This window comes from Cyprinus carpio, chromosome A14, assembly GCF_018340385.1.
Source record: "Cyprinus carpio isolate SPL01 chromosome A14, ASM1834038v1, whole genome shotgun sequence".
NCBI classification, from domain to species: Eukaryota; Metazoa; Chordata; class Actinopteri; order Cypriniformes; family Cyprinidae; genus Cyprinus; species Cyprinus carpio.
The window spans coordinates 13,584,602-13,604,393 of NC_056585.1; the positions used below are offsets into that span (position 1 = coordinate 13,584,602).

The 19,792-nt window shown below is 35.5% G+C and overlaps 2 protein-coding genes across 3 annotated transcripts in view; one reads left to right on the forward strand and one right to left on the reverse strand.

The window, feature by feature from the left end:
- Positions 1–11,157: 11,157 nt before the first annotated feature.
- On the forward strand, positions 11,158–16,135 carry smu1a (SMU1 DNA replication regulator and spliceosomal factor a). Its single transcript, XM_042769923.1, has 12 exons — positions 11,158–11,315; positions 11,800–12,010; positions 12,132–12,284; positions 13,427–13,537; positions 13,661–13,789; positions 13,879–13,998; positions 14,085–14,201; positions 14,699–14,826; positions 14,901–15,027; positions 15,136–15,303; positions 15,398–15,550; positions 15,752–16,135. Exons 1-12 carry the CDS (start codon positions 11,290–11,292, stop codon positions 15,848–15,850), a joined length of 1,542 nt encoding a protein of 513 aa, XP_042625857.1. The 5' UTR covers positions 11,158–11,289; the 3' UTR covers positions 15,851–16,135.
- A 104-nt stretch (positions 16,136–16,239) lies between these two features.
- Positions 16,240–19,792, reverse strand: part of elp1 (elongator acetyltransferase complex subunit 1) — a 19,406-nt gene continuing 15,853 nt past the window's right edge. For both annotated transcript variants that reach the window (XM_042769920.1, XM_042769921.1), the window contains exons 31-37: positions 19,195–19,255; positions 18,973–19,086; positions 17,552–17,663; positions 17,314–17,441; positions 16,880–17,031; positions 16,448–16,523; positions 16,240–16,375 (exon numbers count right to left, since the gene is read on the reverse strand). In XM_042769920.1, the coding sequence (XP_042625854.1) occupies positions 16,308–16,375; positions 16,448–16,523; positions 16,880–17,031; positions 17,314–17,441; positions 17,552–17,663; positions 18,973–19,086; positions 19,195–19,255 (711 nt within the window). In that variant the 3' untranslated portion in view covers positions 16,240–16,307. The remainder of the gene's footprint in view (positions 16,376–16,447; positions 16,524–16,879; positions 17,032–17,313; positions 17,442–17,551; positions 17,664–18,972; positions 19,087–19,194; positions 19,256–19,792) is intronic.

The following is a 19,792-nucleotide window of genomic DNA, read 5'->3' on the forward strand; positions in this document are numbered from 1 at the left end:
AAAATCTGCCCTGGAGTATCAGAACTCCATGTATCCAAGAAGATCCATTACTAATACATGTTAAATTATGCAAATCTGCCCTCTAATAGAATTTCCCACATTCTAGAACATTCTTCAGGAAATGTGTCAAACTGCGCCTCTAATTTCCTGCCAGATCTGAATTTCAATCATTTTGACTGATGAAGGTTTTATTTTTAGAGATCAGAACAAGATCATTGGTCTGTGGTAACACAGGGTCATTTTTAGTAGCTCGTCAAGTTCTCAGTGAAGTCTGTCTCTTGTAAATCAAACAGAACCCCACAATTTCCATTGTTCCATTAGAAAGGGACTAATTAGCAGGTTCTGGTTGCTGATTGGTCAATTCCAGTCACATCATAATTTGAATTGGTAGTAGCTTTGATGTGAGACACTTGTTACTTGTTTAGCTTAATTAAAATGCTCAGTTCTTGAATATTTTGTCACAAATTTAAATCATTTGGTTACTTACTTTGTTATGACAAAGTTAATATTTTTGTTGCATAATATGAAACTTGGCAGGGGATTTTGAGTTCCCAGCTTACTTTGCACAAGCAGATTAACTCTGTGTGTGAAATCGCTTACTTTCCATGTACTTAATGACTACTTTTTAAACATTAGTTCTTTTTACAGTGAGTTGCTTTATTGAAAGCTTATTGTATTAAAAGCTGACTGTATTATATAAAGTTGAGTATTTTTAAGAGAGAGATTGATGGAGCGAGTGTGAATACCTGCATCTGATACAGCATTCATTATTCAACTCAATCTCATATTCACAATAAAAGTTTGAATGTCCGCTGAGGAAAGCGTTATGTTTGTAGTACTGTCCTTTCATCTGTTAAGGGTGATTTCTGATGACAACACTGCTCAGTGCATTTGTTGGCTGCATCTTACAAGGTGTTGTTGAAAGTAGGGGTTGAACGACTTTTTAAAGTCGACATTTTTTTATTTCGACAGGCTGTCATGAAGGTCTTTCGGTTTTACTTTCAGGTTCAGTGTTTATTTGACAGTATTTTTTCTCAAATGAAACGGTGTAAAGCTTGTGAAGTGACTTTCAGAGCAGCTCTGGAGACTGAAGTTAATGTTTTCATGTCTAGACTGCAGATGCTGAAAAAAAATGTGTGTCCCTTGTTTTTGTGTTCCAGAGAAAAAAAGAATGTTAGACTGGTATGGTAGACTGTTGGTTTAAAGGGATACTCCACCCCAAAATGAATCACTTATCCCCATGTCGTTCCAAACCCATAAAAGCTCCGTTCGTCTTCGGAACACAATTTAAGATATTTTGGATGAAAACCGGGAGGCCTGTGACTGTCCCATAGACTGCCAAGTAAATAACAGTTCAAGGTCCATAAAAGGTATGAAAGTCGTTGTCAGAATATTCCATCTGCCATCAGCCGTGCAATCTAGGTTATATGAAGCGATAGGAACACTTTTTGTAAGTGAAGAAAACAAAAGTAACAACTTTATTCAACAATTCCTTTGTCAACAATCTTCTCTGCCTATCCATATCACCATATGCCCATCTGAATCATCCGCGCCACAAGGATGCGCTGTTTCTACGTGTATTTAGCTTTGATTTGAAAGAAAACAGTGCATCCTTGTGGTGCAGATGACACAGAAGCGCATACGCAGCATACGGTGATATGGGGAAACACAGAGGAGACTGTTGACAAAGGAATTGTTGAATAATGTCGTTATTTTTGTTTTCTTTGATTACAAAAAGTGTTCCCGTCATTTCATATAACCCAGATTGAAGGTCTGATGGCAGATGGAGTATTCTGACAACCACTTTCATACCTTTTATGGACCTTGACACTGTTATTTACTCGGCAGTCTATGGGACAGTCACAGACCTCCCGGTTTTCATCCAAAATATCTTAAATTGTGTTCCGAAGACAAACGAAGCTTTTGGTACGACATGGGGCTAAGTGATTAATGACAAAATCCCTTTAAGTGTTATTTTATGTGCTTTTGAGATAGATGAGGAAAGAAATATGTTTCTGTTATGTTGTAGTTGTTGAGGGTTACCATTATACCATTATACAAGAGTGGACTGCGTTGTTAGGTTAAGAATGGCTAATGCGCAAATTATGTGTAAAAGTCATTGCATTTAGTATGCTAAAGGGCAGCATTTTGAGCTAGTAGACAACCTGAAGACAATTCATTTGAGTTACTGTAATATTTAATGACTAGTGTTATTGGGACTTACTCAATTTAGGTAGGTTTCTGCTACACAAAGCCTTTGTGTCTACATTAATATTATGGTAATAAAACTATTTCCAACATGGAACCACTGTCCACAACTAAATCAAGTTAAGCCAAAGAATAATTTGACTTTTTTTTTTCTTTTTTTTTCTTTTTGGATGTAGCATGCTACACTGTCTATACTATCTGCAGATCATTATTTTTGTTGCATAATGCATACTTAAAGCATTTTAATTTTTTATTATTTGTATATATTCTTTTTTATGTATTATTTCATGTATAATGTATTAGCCATTCAATGTATTTTTTTTTTTTTTGTAATATTTTTTTTGTATTTTTTTTTTTTTATTTGATTTTTATTTGTATTTTCCCATCCATTTCTGGCATTCTATTTTCCAGCACAGCACTGCGATTATGCCTAGGAAGCAAAACTACATCTGAAAGATAACTTTGACCTGCTAACCTTTGCCACTCATTTAGACACTTGTTTTGTCTTCAGGGACATGGCACTGTATGCACCGAGTCCCTGTTTATACACGAGCTGTCAATCAAACGGGTGCATGCGGAATCTAGACTGAAGCAGCCGCTACATGCCTGCGGAATTACCCACGGCATTCCATCTGTCATACATATGTTAAAAAACACACACAGAGACAACAGCATGATCAACACATTAAAATTTTATTCAAACATACTACATGTGCTCTGTTCTCTGGGCTCCTTGGGTCAATGGAATAAGTATACAACCAGCCTGTAGAAATTTATAAGATTCTATTTTCATATTTGAGTGTATAAGTGGACAAAAGAATTGATTCAAAAATCTGATATGGCTTTCAAGGACATCACTGTTGTTAGTGAATGCTGTTTCATCCTTGAGTAGTTTGAAAAAGAATGTTCATGAAACATGAAAGAGCTCAGCTAGTGCACAGCACTGGAACGCTGATTACAAAAAGGCTGCGCCACAGATTTACAGACGTGCTGTGAAATGCAGCATCTTCCAAAGAATGAAGCAACAATTCTGCATCAGATTTCTTCATGCATTTAGGTTAGCATTCACTGGCATGGGGTAAAATACAGCTGCCTACATTTTCTAAACTGCTTGATTTTTCTTTCTATACTATTAGCAAAGACACACCAAAGACACATACACTCAAAAGCAATAATAATAAAACTACTATTGTTATTATTATTATTATGCCGTGAATGTGTCTATGAAAGAAAAAAAGATAAAAAATGGAAAAAATAATATTAATATCTGCTTTTGAAGTGAAAGACAAAATTGCTAAATTCTTTGGAAGATGCTGCATTTCACAGCGGGTCTGTAAATCTGTGACAGTCTGTGTTCAGTGTGCTGCACATGTTTATTAGAATTAACCAAATTTCAAACAAGCACTAAAACCATAAAAAAAAAATATGAAAATATGAAAAAACTAATTTAAACTAATTTAAAAATATGTATTTTGATATAAACTTATTTTATTTCAGCTAGTTGCCAAGGCAACATTTCTCATTTTCATGTATCTTATATTGATGTTCTAAAATAACTAAAACTGAAAAAATGATTGAAAACTGTTTATTGAAAAAAAAAACTGATGACAAAACAAAATTACTGACACTTTAACTAAAATTAAAATGTAAACAGAAAATGCTGTACATTTTTTTTTTTTTGAGTTTTTAAAAATATTATTATTATTATTATTATTATTATTATTATTATTATTATTATTATTATTATTAATATTATTATCATATGTCAGTGTGTGTAACTAAAATGCACTTTAAAGCTCTTTTAACTCGGACCAGTAAGCAACCAGAAAACCCTGGAAACCCTATGCAACCATGCACCTATGGTGGTGAATTTTGCATGAGAAAGCAGTACGATTTTCTTTACAAAATAGCTGTGTCCCAGTTGACACACTATACTCTATCAAAGTCCCTTTAAGGGTATTCTATAGTCTTTGACTCTATGCACTATGTACTTATGTACAGTACTATGTACTATGTACTGTGTACTATTTACCATGTAGTGTATGAATTATATAAGATTATTTCGTCATTCATAAAGCAGTGAGTTGAGTGCATAAGGTGTCCAATATTCCACACTTTGTTTTTTTCAGTTATTTAAGTGCATCATCTGGGTATTTAAAGTTAACTTTTTCTTTTTGGAATTTTCAGTGTGAACGCACTACTCTATTTATTTATCCTACAAAACATCATAGAATAGCACATAAGTATGTGATTTGTGACGCAACTAATTTATAAATGTACCATAACATCTTATTTTGTTTTAATTTTGACCTGTTTGTTTAATCTAGTTATTTTAATTTTAATTTTATTTTTTATAAATGTGGTAACACTTTACAATAAGGTTTAATTTGTTAACATTAATTAACTATATTAGTTAACATGAACAATATTTATATAACATTTATTAATCTTAGTTAATATTAAGTTCAAAACTTACTAATGCATTATTAAAATGTAAAGTTATATCTGTTAATATTAGTTAATGTACTGGGAACTAACATGAACATTAATATTTTTATCAACTAACATAAACAACGATTAATAAATTATGTAAAAATATATTGTTTATTGTTAGTTCATGTTGGTTAATGCATTAACTAATGTTAACAATGAGACTTTATTGTAAAGTGTTACCATAAATATTTAGAATTTATTTTCTAATCTGTTTTTCACAAAATACCATGTTTTAACTGTAAAGTTCTTTATTCTTAAATTGCCCTAAACTATTTGAGAGTCTTTAGCATCATCTTTTATTCTAAAACATACACACTCTCCTGAATCAGATAAACTCAGGAGTCAAAGCAATGAAAACTCAGTCTGTTCTCATAAAGAGAGATGCCTTGAAATTGCTATTGATTGTTTCCTGTGTGAGGCAGTGAGAACACTGGAATTTAACCCACTAAATGTCTGAACAGCTGTAGTTACTGTTTGAAAAAGAAACATGTCTATTACAATTCACTTCACAGCGGCACAAAAATCAGTCCACATCTCATGGATAGATCAGAAGACATCGTAGACTGGCTTGTTACATATTGTGGAGTGAAATGAGGCCTTTAGGGATGAAACCAGAGGGTTTTACTGAAAACTAATTCTGTTTCTAGTACTTCCAAAAGTAGTGGATATGAAATCAGCATCTTCCCTCAAACGATTGGAAGATCACTTCAAAGAACAACGCATGAATTAAATTCACATCAAGATCAAACCAAAGATGAGGCAGAAGCCTCTAGGTAAAAACCTGTCTGGTCTAGAGAAGCAGGCTTCTCTGAATCTGCTGCGTTTTTTATTATTATTATTATGTATTATTATTGCTCTCAGTGCGTGAGATCTTATGAGATAGATTGTGTGTCCTTTAATATCAGCAGCAATGTGACCCATAACTCCCTCCAGTCACTTTAATTTAAATTTTGTATAGGCCTGTGGGAAATAGGCCCACATCTCGGAGCAAAGCAAAGGGCAGCACAGGTGATAGAATAAACACAGACTGAAGTACTCAAAACATTTAAGGTAATGGGGCATTTTGGGGAAGACAGATGAAAAACACCCTAAATAGTCTCAAATGGAACAGAAAAGAATATGAGGCAAATATTAGATTATAGAGGAGAGCTTAGGTCTCAAGACTTTGTATATACAAAAAAAAAAAATGGCTTGTTTACTTTCTTGTGGTAAAGACAGGAAGTTAGGATGGGACAATGGTTTTTTAATGACCAGTACATATCACAACATCCCAGCATAAAACATTATTAGCAGTGTTTTTAAAACAGCAACAACAGCTTTATGATAAAAGAGCCAAATCATTTTGCTTCCCTTGTTTTTCTCAAAACCAGTATTGTTATTGTTAACTAAAACTAAAATTTAAAAGATTTAAAATGATGTGTGTGTGTGTGTGTGTGTGTGTGTGTGTGTGTGTGTGTGTGTGTGTGTGTGTGTGTGAAGTAAATAACATGTGTGTGTGTGGTGTGTGTGTGTGGTGGCTGTGTGTGTGTGTGTGTTTCCAATTGTTCATTTAAATAAAGCTGAAATAAAAAACTCTCTTAATTCAGTATCAATAACAAAAAAAAAAAAAAAATTGGGAATGTTGTCTTGGTAACTAACTAAAATAAAACAAATATTGTAAGCTGAAGTAAATAAAGTACTAAAATGTAAGTACTAAAAATGAAGTACTAAAATTACTAAAAGGTAATTTTAAAAAAATGACAAAGGCATACAGCAAAATTGCTAAACTTCTGTCGTCGCCTTTATTTGGCACTTCTCTGTTAAAATGACACATGCTGTCTATTTCTATTAAATATTAATAAACTCTCTTAATTCAGTATCACAGAACATCTGATGGTGCTGAATTTATTGTCATTGGCTCTTCTTACGCCAAAGCCTAATTCAATTACTGAAGCCTCTGTCAAACTGTGATAACCTAGGCACTGTGTAGACATCACATGCTAAAATGATGTTTATAGCAGCTTCCTTCACCACCCTTTCTCAAAAAGAAAATCAGATACACAGCACAGAACGCAGCGCACAACATTTGGGCAGAGATTCTTTATGTCCCGTACACCATGAACTAATCTGTTTGAGAGGAGGACTGTTATTTTCTTTGTCAGGTGGAATCTATTCTGAGAAGTCAGGATAAATTTTTGCTACATGACGAATAGAGCTGTGGAAACTAAGCTCTCGCCCATGAAGGTTCAGAAGAGTAGCAACAAATTATCTCCACACTGTGATTTCCTGAACATACCAATTAAAGCATTGCTGGGTTTAGTTGAGCTAGTCGTTAGCACAGCATGACCAACTTAAAATACTAAATTAATGAACAGACAAAGTCAATAATAAAAAAATAAAACCAAAGATAGCATCAAAAAATAAAAAATAAAACGGCAGATTGCATCAGAAGGGGAAACTGGGGCTAGTTGTCAAACTTTTTAAGTCTTATGAGCTGCAAATATATTTTCACAGTTGATACCCAAGAAACAAATTATAAAATCAAAAATAAAACAATAACCTAAATTAAAAAAATCAATAATAAAATATTAAACTAAAAAAAAAATATATATAATACACTTTACAATGAAAAAAATATAAAAAGTTACTACATTCATTCTTAAATTTAAAGTATACAAAATATACATATCAAACTAAAAATATTAAAATCATATAACCCCAATTCCTACATAAAACATCTATAAAATCAAAATTAAACAGGATGTCAGTAAAACAGTTACATACAAAGACAGATTACGATCTGTGAAGCCTCGTCTCTTCAGAATTGTGTTAGAATTGCAAGATGTAACATCTATATAATGAGAAATCATGATGCAAACAACATAAATGCAAAGTATAAAGTTGCAGATGAACACATCTTGTGTGTAAGACATAGCAAAACACATTCGCTTATTACATGTGAGATCCAACAGCATTGTTATAAATGTTTGCGTTCCACTCCAAAAAAGAAAACAGCAAAGAATTGTAAGGGGCCATTCACAAAAAAGCAGAAATTTTAAAGAACACATCTCAAGGCTTTGCATTTTTTCAAGGCGCAAAAAAATGCAAGGTCTTTTAAAAACTTGAATGGTTTTTCAGTTTGAGCACACATTTTCAGAACGCTGTATTATGCGCAAGACCCTGAAAAATACTTCAATAATGCAAAAACATCAATTTAGCATGTTACATTAGAAAAACAGTGGAATGCAAAAACATGTTCAGTGTAAACAGCGTCTAAGGATGAGTAAATAACACAATTGTCATTTTCGTGTAAACTGTTCCTTTAAATATTAGCCACTGGTATTTAAATAGACTAAAATTTATGCATCCCTGCTGAATGACTCTCAGCAGTATTGTGATGTGTCGGCCCTTCCACTCCAGATTGGCTGCTGTGCTTTGCTTAGTGGCCCATTAGTAGTATAGGCACCTATTCCCAGCGAGGTCTGAGGAAGATGGATTTAGTTATTATCGCCTTTCTGCTGGTGTGGTGTGAAAGATTCAAGGAAATCAATAGGCTCTTTGGAAAAGGAAAAGGCATCCCATCTGATGTATAATAAACCCAGAAGACATCAACTAAATTATAGATCTTTAAGATATGTTTCTTACAGTCAGCTGCTCTTAAGTAGCACGTCAAATCTTAAAACACACATTCTCTCTCTCTCTCTCTAACAGCAAATGCTGTTATTTTCAACAGGGAAAGTAATCTTGTCTGAAACAATAGAAATATGCACAGAAATAAGTGAAAACAGTCCAAAACACCCATATGTCAGTGGATTTTGATGTGAGAGGACAACAGTGGATGGACTTTTTTCACTGGGGGAAGCATTATTATGGATCCATTGGTGAGCAAGTGATGTAAAATTTCTGTGAATTTTTTTCCAAATCTGTTATGATGAAGAAACAATCTTCTCTACATCTGAGAGTAAATTTTCAGCAAATTTTCATTTTTGGGTGAACCATTACTTTAACACAGAAATAATATCTTTCAGTGGGGTTGAAGGAAAAAAACTTGTTTTAAATGAATTATTATCTTAAGTCATTTTCCTTCTCAAGTAAATGTATCTTGATTTAAGAATGTCAAGATATTTGTAATAGGAAACAAGTCAAAAATACAGAATAATAGAGATAAGGTGCATCTCTGACTTCTTGGTTTTTGGCTGGGAAAAGTTCTACTGCTTTCTTAATCTGTGCCACTGTAATGCCCCACTGAGAAATCTGATATTTGTAAGAATCTTTGAATATTTGTGAGGTTATTTTTCAGTAATTCAACTTTCTATCATCAGTTATTCCTTACTTTGCCTTAGAAGGTATGTCAACCAATCAGAATCAATCATTCAACAGTCCTGTTGTGCATAAAATGATCAACCATTCACAGACACTTTAGTTTCACATATGGCCTCCTTTTAAACAATAATAGCACTCGAGACAATGATCCTGATATAGGCAAAGCGTGCCAGTGCTGTAGGCTTTTATGTAGGTGTTTAGATGTCAAAATGCTACTTATAGTTGATGATCAACACTTTCTGTCTTTTAGTGTGCAATAACACAGCTGATTTATCACACGCTTACAAAATCCCTAAATTATGTTCTAAATTAAGATATAGACTAGATTTCCACATTTGCAACAAAAGTGACTTGCGATTATCTGTGTAAAAGTCAGATGCTACATGATGCTAGAGTGTTGCAGAGGGTCGCAAGGTCATTGCTGTTTGGTTGCTAAGGTGCGCTGAGCTTGTGCATACCGATGTAAGCTTAAAAATAGCTAATTGTGCTCACTAAATATGGCTCAGTGTAAGTCTATGGTGTATTTTATTACCTGCTGGCAAAAAATTATACATAATCAACAGGAAAAGTAATGGAACAAAATTATGCTGCATGATTTGAGGTATTATTCATGTCTGTATCACAAACGGTACGGGATGAGTTTCCTAAGTTTAATACTAAGGGTTTGGGTTTTGATCAAATGTAGAAGCCTGTTTACACCATGGGATAAAAAATAAAGGTAGCTGTGACTTTTTATCTTACAATTCTGACATTTTTTCTCACAATTGTGAGTTTATAACTTGTAATTGTGACTTTTTCTCTGAATTCTGAGTTTACATCTTGCAATTATTTATTTATTTTTTTCTGCAAGAAAATAAAAAATTAAAAAGGTAATTCTGAGTTAATATCGCACAATTCTGACTTTTTTTCAAAATTGTAAGATCAAAGATCAAAATTGTAAGATAAAAAGCCCCAGTAACCTTTCTTGTTTCTTTATTTTGTGCATTGTGGAAACAGGTTTCCATAGTTCAAACATGTCTAAGTACCAAATTAAGTACTTGGAAGGTAAAATTTAAGGTCTTTCTTTCTTTTAGATGAACCATGGAAATAACACACTTGCCAACAGGCCCTCAATATAATGTTAGAGTCCATATTCCCACATAATCTTCTCTTGGGGTGTGAGTGGTGGGACTGTTACCAATGATGAACAGGGTCCGGCTTATAAGTCCAGAATAACATATTAGCTAGAAACAATACCTCTGGTGTTATACTGTGTGCTGGCTCATAATAAAAAACTGCTCGTTGTAGTGCTCAGTCTGTTTAAAACCTCATATTGACTAGCTTATAAAACAGGTATTGAGGTATTGCTGCAATTTTCTAAATGCCACAGCCCTGTTACTTTTAGTCTCAGTGTTTAATGGTAAGCATTGAAATTGTAATCACGAGAAGAACGAATGCACACTTGGGTGCAAATCACACACAAAAAAGTAAGTGTTATTTCGTGGTGGGCAATTAGATTTGCAGCAGTGAGCAGATTTTTCTGGGCAGTTAAATGCCCATGGCGTTGTGCCCTCGTAACAGACCAGCATGTGAGGCTGATACAGCAATAAATGCTTTAACCTTGAGAGACCTTCAGTCGCAGGGCGCGCAGGAATAAACGCGTCTTTTTGGCGCCCCCTACAGACAAACACGGAACTGCAGCTAATTACGTGAACAATCAGAAGCGATGCGCAGAGATGATGATAATGGCACACCAGCCCTAGACAGAGCCTGGAATACAAAACATGCAATCACAGCAGGATTTTTCAAGTGCTTATGATCATTAGAGCCCGTGCTCAGATAGAGGACTCTTACTCCAGACTAATTTAGACCATCTTGGAAGAAGGGTTAAATGGCATGGATTGGATTGATGAGGCATCATCATATTAACCGTTTAACCTTAATGTAACATGAAAAGGACGAACCGAAGTGTGTCAAATATTATAGTGATGACATTAAAGTGAAAAATCATTTGAAATCAAAAACAAAATATATCCGAATAAAGTACTGCGTAAAGTACTGGCTTTGTTTCACTGAATAGTACAATAAAAAATGTTTTTCGCATTACAAGAAAAACGTTTGCGAATATAAAACGGACTTGTATATATAAATATCAGAATAACTGGCGAGGGTTGGTAATAGCCGCTAGATGTCGCTGTTGTGCTTAATTCAGAAGTAGTCAGAGCCGTAGAAGAAGACGCGTGTGTTGTTCCTGTCGCGGTGTGACTTCAGCTTCTCACCAAACATCAGTATTATCATTTTTCAATAATGTCTATTGAAATAGAGTCAGCAGAGTAAGTGAATTAAATTGTGTGTTTTCAAACATCACATGCATGCATAATTGTGTAATTTAGACGAGCACGTCTTATTTAGAGACTGTTTTTTCCGCTGTTTAGGTCTTGGGGTTGTTTATCTAGCTAGCTTTGTTAGCATTATCAGGAGCTTGTTTTGCACACAGCTTGGATATTAAATAAGAATGTTTCTCTTTTATATAGGTTAGTATTTTGCCTGGTTTTAGTGGCAAAGACAGCTCGCGATTCCTCCATATGTTTTCATTCAGTTCTAAACGTTTGTTTAGAAGAACAAAATCGTGCATTGAGATGGATGTTATATGTGTGCTGTATCACAATACAAGGTTCCTAAACATCGCTGTTTTGTTTATCAACTTGTAAACATTGCTTATAACTAGACCCTATTCTTTAATTCAACATTCTTGTAACATATTTGCTCTCCACAGTCTTTCAAAGTACTAAAGTGTCGTTCTTGATGTTTTTCCAGCGTTATTCGTCTGATCATGCAGTATCTGAAGGAAAACAGCTTGCAACGTACTCTAGCAACGCTCCAGGAGGAGACGACAGTGTCCCTCAACACGGTGGACAGTATTGAGAGTTTCGTGGCAGATATCAACAGCGGTCACTGGGACACTGTGCTTCAGGCTATACAGTCCCTCAAACTCCCTGACAAGACCCTCATTGACCTTTACGAACAGGTGAGAGGCTGGTAAAATCTGGATTTTTAGAAGTCTGCTGTAATGCAGTGGCTTATCTTGAACATTCATTGATCTGTGAGTAACTGGACACATCATAAGTGGTTTTGTGGTATTTTTGCAGGTTGTTCTTGAGCTGATTGAGCTCCGAGAGCTGGGAGCAGCCAGATCTCTGTTGAGGCAGACTGACCCCATGATCATGCTGAAACAAACCCAACCTGAGCGTTACATCCACCTGGAGAACCTTCTAGCACGCTCTTACTTTGACCCCAGAGAGGTGAGGGATCTAAAACAATGAACGTCACAAAAACCTAACAATTATTTTTTTTCCTTTTTTTTTTTTTATACATATTTAAACATATTGCATATGAAATAGAAATACATTTATATAATAGTTTACAAGGTTTTGTGAGATTATATCTAGGCTGGTTTAGGGACATGCTCTTCCAAAATACATTTTTGTACATTTTAAAGGGATACTCCACCCCAAAATGAAAATTTTGTCATTAATCACTCACTCCTAAGTCGTTCCAAACCCATAAAAGCTTTGTTCGTCTTCGGAACACAATTTAAGATATTTTGAATGAAAACCAGGAGGCCTGTGACTGTCCCATAGACTGCCAAATAAATAACAGTGTCAAGGTCCATAAAAGGTATGAAAGTCGTTGTTGATGGTCAGAAAACTCCATCTGCCATCAGACGTGCAATCTGGGTTATATGAAGCGACAGGAACACTTTTTGTAAGCGAAGGACTTTATTCAACAAGTCCTTTGTCAACAGTCTTCTCTGTGTCTTTCCATATCACCGTATGCCCATCTGAATCATCCGCGCCACAAGGATGCACTGTTTCTACGTGTATTTAGCTTTGATTTGAACGAAAACAGCGCATCCTTGTGGCGCGGATGATACAGATGAGCATACACAGCATACAGTGATATGGGGAGACACAGAGGAGACTGTTGACAAAGGAATTGTTGAATAAAGTCTTTACTTTTGTTTTCTTCGCTTACAAAAAGTGTTCCTATCGCTTCATATAACCCAGATTGCACGTCTCATGGCAGATGGAGTATTCTGACAACGACTTTCATACCTTTTATGGACATTGATACTGTTATTTATTTGACAGTCACAGGCCTCCCGGTTTTCATCCAAAATATCTTAAATTGTGTTCCGAAGACGAACAAAGCTTTTACGGGTTTGGAACGACATGGGGGTAAGTGATTAATGACTAAATTTTCATTTTGGGGTGGAGTATCCCTTTAAAGTTAAAGGCATCAACCTGGTGCACTTTGAAAGCAAAATTAAGAGCTCCAACCCGTTATTCCACAGAATGCAAAATTCAAACAGATTTAGAATGACATAAGAGAGAGTAAATGATGACAAATTTCATTGCTGACCTGACCTGACATTTATTTTTAGGCCTATCCTGATGGCAGCAGTAAAGAGAAGCGTAGAGCAGCTATAGCTCAGGCTCTTGCTGGTGAGGTCAGTGTGGTACCACCGTCACGTCTGATGGCTCTGCTTGGACAGGTGAGCTGAACTTGCAACAGGATGTTAGTACAGTAATATATTACATTTACTCTGATCTCAGAATTACACTAAAAGGTATAGATCACGTTACTGTAGTTGATGGTCTGTCTCTCTGTTTTAAAGTCTCTGAAGTGGCAGCAGCATCAGGGTCTTCTGCCTCCCGGTATGACCATTGATTTGTTCAGAGGTAAAGCAGCTGTAAAGGATGTAGAGGATGAGCGATTCCCCACTCAGCTGGCCAGACACATCAAGGTACAGGAACCAGCATCTGTCTTCCACAGTGACATGAGATGCAATGGAGGTTTGTTACTCACCTCTGTGTGTGTGTGTTTTCTTTGTAGTTTGGACAGAAGTCTCACGTTGAGTGTTCACGCTTCTCTCCTGATGGCCAGTATCTGGTTACTGGATCTGTGGATGGATTTATTGAAGTTTGGAACTTTACTACCGGAAAAATCAGAAAGGTCTGTGGATCTGCACTGTGACTTATTCATCTGTATTTGTAGTAATCGTTCATTCATGGATCACGTGTCTTATGTGTTTTCGACAGGATCTGAAGTATCAGGCTCAGGATAACTTCATGATGATGGATGACGCAGTGCTTTGCATGTCTTTCAGTCGGGACACAGAGATGTTGGCCACAGGAGCCCAGGATGGCAAGATTAAGGTCTCATACATGCTAAATTAAAATATAAATAAAATCATCAGAAGTGCTCATTCATAATCGTAGAACATAAAGTTCCCATTTGTAGTTTTTACTAATATTTGGAATTAGTTTTTATTTTTATACTTTCTTGTTGTTGTTGTTTTTTTTTTTTTGTTTGTTTTTTTTTTTATTATTATCAATTTAAATTTAAACTATTATCAATTATATAAGTTTTTTTTAACATAAATAAAACTTTTTTATTAACATAACTAAACTAAAAATTTTATATTTTTATTTATTAAAAAAATATTTAATTTATTTTGTGTAAGAATGCAGTTACATAATCTATTTTTTTTTTTTTTATATATTTAGAAAAATACAAATTTTATATAATACAAATTACAATAGGATTCTGTTTGCATGGCATTTGCTGCATAAAATATAATCTATTTTTACAGTAGGAATGCTGATATATTGATTATTTGTAAGGATTGATGGATGGGTTTTGTTTTTTTCAGGTGTGGAAGATCCAGAGCGGTCAGTGTCTGCGGCGATATGAGCGTGCTCACAGTAAAGGTGTCACCTGTATCAGTTTCAGTAAAGACAGCAGTCAGATTCTCTCTGCATCCTTCGATCAGACCATCAGGTGAGCATCTCTTTTCTCAGCGTCCACAAAAACCACAGCATTTTTAAAGCACACTTATGCTTGTTTTTCAACAGGATTCACGGATTAAAATCAGGCAAGTCTTTAAAGGAGTTCAGAGGTCATTCTTCATTTGTGAATGATGCCACACTTACTCCCGACGGTCATCACATCATTAGTGCCTCATCTGATGGAACTGTGAAGGTACAAATGTTAATGCACCCTCACATTTTAATCTTTAATCTCATCTCTCTCAAGTAAAGTCTCGTAAAATGTAACTTGTGTTTGGGTTTTACATTTTCTTTCTCCCAGGTCTGGAACATGAAGACCACCGAATGCACCAGCACATTCAAATCTCTGGGCACATCTGCGGGAACAGACATCACTGTTAACAATGTGATCCTGCTTCCTAAAAACCCTGAGCATTTTGTCGTGTGTAACCGATCCAACACTGTTGTCATCATGAACATGCAGGGCCAGGTGAGGAGGCCAAGTGTGTAGTTAATGAAAAAGGAGATGAGAATTTTGAAATGGTGTCATCTGTGAATTCTCCTTATGGTTTTTCCTGTTGCAGATTGTGAGGAGTTTCAGCTCTGGTAAGAGAGAGGGAGGTGATTTTGTGTGCTGCACTCTGTCTCCACGTGGCGAGTGGATCTACTGTGTCGGCGAGGACTTTGTGCTTTACTGTTTCAGCACAGTCACAGGCAAACTAGAGAGAACCCTGACCGTAAGCCCTCTTCCTTTCAAGTTATTTGAAACATTAAAGTAGACCCAGACTTGCATTTAAAATGGATTCAGTATATGTGGTCACCAAAATGGGATGTAAAACTGTAATTTATATCTTGTGTATATATATGTGTGCGTTTGTATATACACACAATTTTTATATATATATATATATTTAAAAAAACTGTTAATGTTTCCACAGGTTCATGAGAAGGATGTCATTGGTATAGCTCATCACCCTCACCAGAATTTGATCTCCACATACAGTGAGGATGGGCTCCTAAAACTCTGGAAGCCGTAAACACACAGATGTGTAATATGGGGATCCTGATTGGTTGGAGATTACAATTAGAACGTTGCCTATTTTTTAACCCTTTTTTGTACATACCTGTTTTTTTAAGAACAGTGGATACCTTTTTCCCCCATGTAGTTAAATTTGGTAAATGGAAGCATCTTTAATTTACAGTTAAAAGTTGTTCTTTTTTTTTCCTTGTCATTCTCTTCCTATATGTCTCACAGTTAAAGCGGTGTGTGTCTTGCATGTTGAAAAGCTGAATTGATTAAAAAAAAAAAAATTCAAACAGATTTCTGTCACGCACATATTCTAATACACTGCTCTGAGACTAAATATGATTGTGAATAATTAGGCTAAATAAGTACAGCTATCAAATGAAGCTCAGAAGACAAACATTTCATAATACAGACATTTTATTTGCATAAAATTACCACAAAAAAAAAGGCCTAAAGACACATGCAAACTACTTGAGAATGCTGAGTTTCCACTTAACCGTGTTCCTCATCTTTGGAGTAGTCAGGGCTTCTGTGTCTGAGTGAACAGGGTCATTGTAAATTTAAAACGGATCACATGAATGACAACAGCCTCATTAAAAGTACTCACCTTGCTGAGGCACAGCGGGTCTCTGCTGTTGAAATGATTCCATAATGCTATTGGCTGTTGAGTTTGGACCTGTGAGCTGGAGAGAGATGAAACTAAATTCAAGACTCTACACATACATAATTTAGAACAGTCTTAGAATTCATATAAATTCTAATATTCATTTTTTAAATGGAAAGAGGTTAGCCAGTTGTAATGTTTAATTGCAAGCAAAATAAACAAGCCTAATTTAGATGAGCATGTAAAAAAAAAAAATTGACAGGAAACCTTCACCAACATGGTGTGTATATATTTGAAAATTAAGTGTAACACATTCAAGAAAAATCTGAATATCAGTTCCATTAATCTCAAATTCTGTATTCAAAGAATATTTAGCTATATAAAAAACGAAATGCTGAAACAGTCAATGGGAGCCTCTGTGTGTGTGTGACTCACTGGAGTTTGGCCCTGCTGCAGGTTCTCAGTCCAGATCTCTGGAAGGGCTGTTTCCATGAGCTGGAGCAGCTCACCATAGTCTCTCTGCAGGCTGCTGGCCGCACCGTCAGACTGGAAGAGCACCAGAGCCTTCAGCAGGCTGTGAACTTCCTCTGCAGGGTCAGACAAGAACAATCATCAGTGTGAATCTCATGTTGTACATACACATACAGAATACAGCTTCATAAGGAAACTCATCAGATTCATGTCAATTCTGTAAAGCTTTAAAGTAACATGGAGTCCAAACTAGGCGCTAAACCATTATCCATCCGCTGTACATTTGTTAAGATCTGATTTCACTTGAAATCAGAAACTTGTACTGGTGTGTATATAACTGTACAAGTATATCTTATAGATTTCCAGTGTTACATGTTTCTGTTGTGTCCTCTGCTCACCTCTCATCTTATCAACAATGGTGATGATTTGAATGAGTGCGTTAAGGAGGGCGATATCCTCAAATGGGCTTCCCTCCTTCAGACTGTGTTTCTTTCCCTCTGCTTTCCTCCGATTCTTAGACGACCTCCTGCAGATCAGTTAGCAAACTTCAACCTCGACGTTTCAGCTGCTGACAGGTCAGGAGACACTAAAACAGTGAAGTGTTTGTGTATTTGTGTTAGCAGTGATGTCACTCACGATGAAATGCGAGAGTTGCTGCGGGAGTATTTTGAGCCAAGATGGCTGCCGGTCAAGACGCTGCTGGCCTCCGAGTAGAGCTCAGCGTCTGGACAGTCGGGGCCGTCCTCATCTGAAACACGAAGAGACTGTCAGTAAGCAACGGGAAATAGTTTAAAACCAAAAGTGTACCGATCACTGAACATATGTTATCAGACCTGCCAACCTGTACGCATTTTGCGTAGCGGCTACGCATTTTGACCTCAAAGTACGCTGGTACGATTTGTCACCCTAAACTACGCAAAAATCTAGTTACGCCTCTGTCCACGCGCAGTATTCAAAACAAGCAACAGAAAAAGATGAAGAGTTAAACCAATCATAGCGTCTTTTGTTTGTTTTGCACTTAAATAATTCCTGAGTTTTATTTCTCTCCTAGAAGCCTATAGTTTATGGTTTCCGTACAAAGGGGTTCGCGCGCGCCACGTCAGATGCTCTGACAGAAAGGCTGTGTGAGGGTGACAGAGACGCGCTGTTTAATGTGTTTGAGATGTGCTGTTTTCCTTCATGCATAACTTGCATTTCACAGGTATATTCTCCATCTGTAAATGTTAAAAAAACAATGGAAATATTTCCATTTTGCTGTCAGAAGTGCATGAGCTTCAGCTTTAGCGATTCTCCGCTAATCTCCACAGACTTCATTTAGAACGAGCGCCGCAGCGCGCATGCACGCCAATCAGACAGAGCTCAATGAAATAGGAGCGCAATAACTCTTGACTAAAATATACATTTTGCTGAAATATTTGTAGTTGGACATTAAATATGACGTAGAATTTTAGTCTTCTGCTTTAAATTTTTTTTGTTGTTGTTGTTTTTAGATTGCAATGTTACAGTGTAATGTGATTTTAACCCGTTTTTGCACATAATAGCTATATGCCTACATGCTTACATTCACTTTATTTGTTTAATCCAAATACAAAATACCGAGATATATAGGCCTACCGTATACCGCAGATCAGCCAAAAAATACAGAGATATGAAATTTTTGCTCATATCGCCCAGCCCTATACAGAAGTGTACTGAAGTTTTAATTAAAGTGTGCTGTAGTTTTTCTCTTTTTTTTAATGGCATAAAAACCACTAAATAGCAAAAAAATAACTAAACAGTTAAGGTAAACAGTAAAAAACAGTAAAACTGTAAACACCCACCCCCCCCCCCCCCACCCCCACGCTGGAAAACAATCTTAATAAACACATACAAAAAACATACACATGTTATTTAGGAAAACAATCTTAATAAACACATACATCAAAGCTCTCCATTACAAAAAAAAGTATATATTCAGTGTGATTAAACATACAATATTTTTTTCTAAAGGAAGCATGCAGTGTTTTCGGAAAAAAAACTAATGAAATAAATGAATCTGATGAATATTTCCTGTTTACCAAATAACTCCAGTCTGGACTTGGCTTTGAGTTCTCGGACCACAGCAAGGCGGTTTTTGTGACGGATGAACAAAGCCTCCTGGGACTCCAGGAAAGACGTCTGATTACTGTGAGCTACAGGCCAGCAAATATACAGTTAAGATACAGCACAAAATAATTACAATACAAACAGGTCAATGACAAAAAATTATTAATAATAATAATAATAATAATATGGTTTACCATCTAGAAGTGCAGACTTCAGATCAGTCTCAATGATGTCCTGTCTGTTGTACAGATAAATCTGGAATAAGAAATAAAAAAGTATGTGTATATATATATATGTGTATGTGTGTGTGTGTGTGTATATATATATATTTTCCAATACAGTTCTAAAATATTGATATATATATATATACACCTAGGTTTAGTTTACTTGATAAAAACACACCAATACAGTTCTAAAATATTGGGTCAATAATTTTAAAAGTCTTATGCTCACCTAGGTTTAATTTACTTGATAAAAACACAGCAAAAACAGAACGTGTCAAATATTATAACATGAAATAACTTTTCTATTTTATAATATATTTTATAATGTAATGATGCAAAGCTGAATTATCAGTGTTGAAACCCATTATGTTGCTTAAATATTTTTTGGAAACTGTGATGCAGGATTCTTTGATCAATGGATATGTTTAAAAGAACAGCATTTATTTGAAATAAAAATCTTTTGTGACATTATAAATGTTTTTACTGCATGCTTCCTTGCTGAATATAGAATCATTGAATTGGAAAAAGGATCACCTCCTCCTAAAAATGACTTGTAAACTCAACCAAA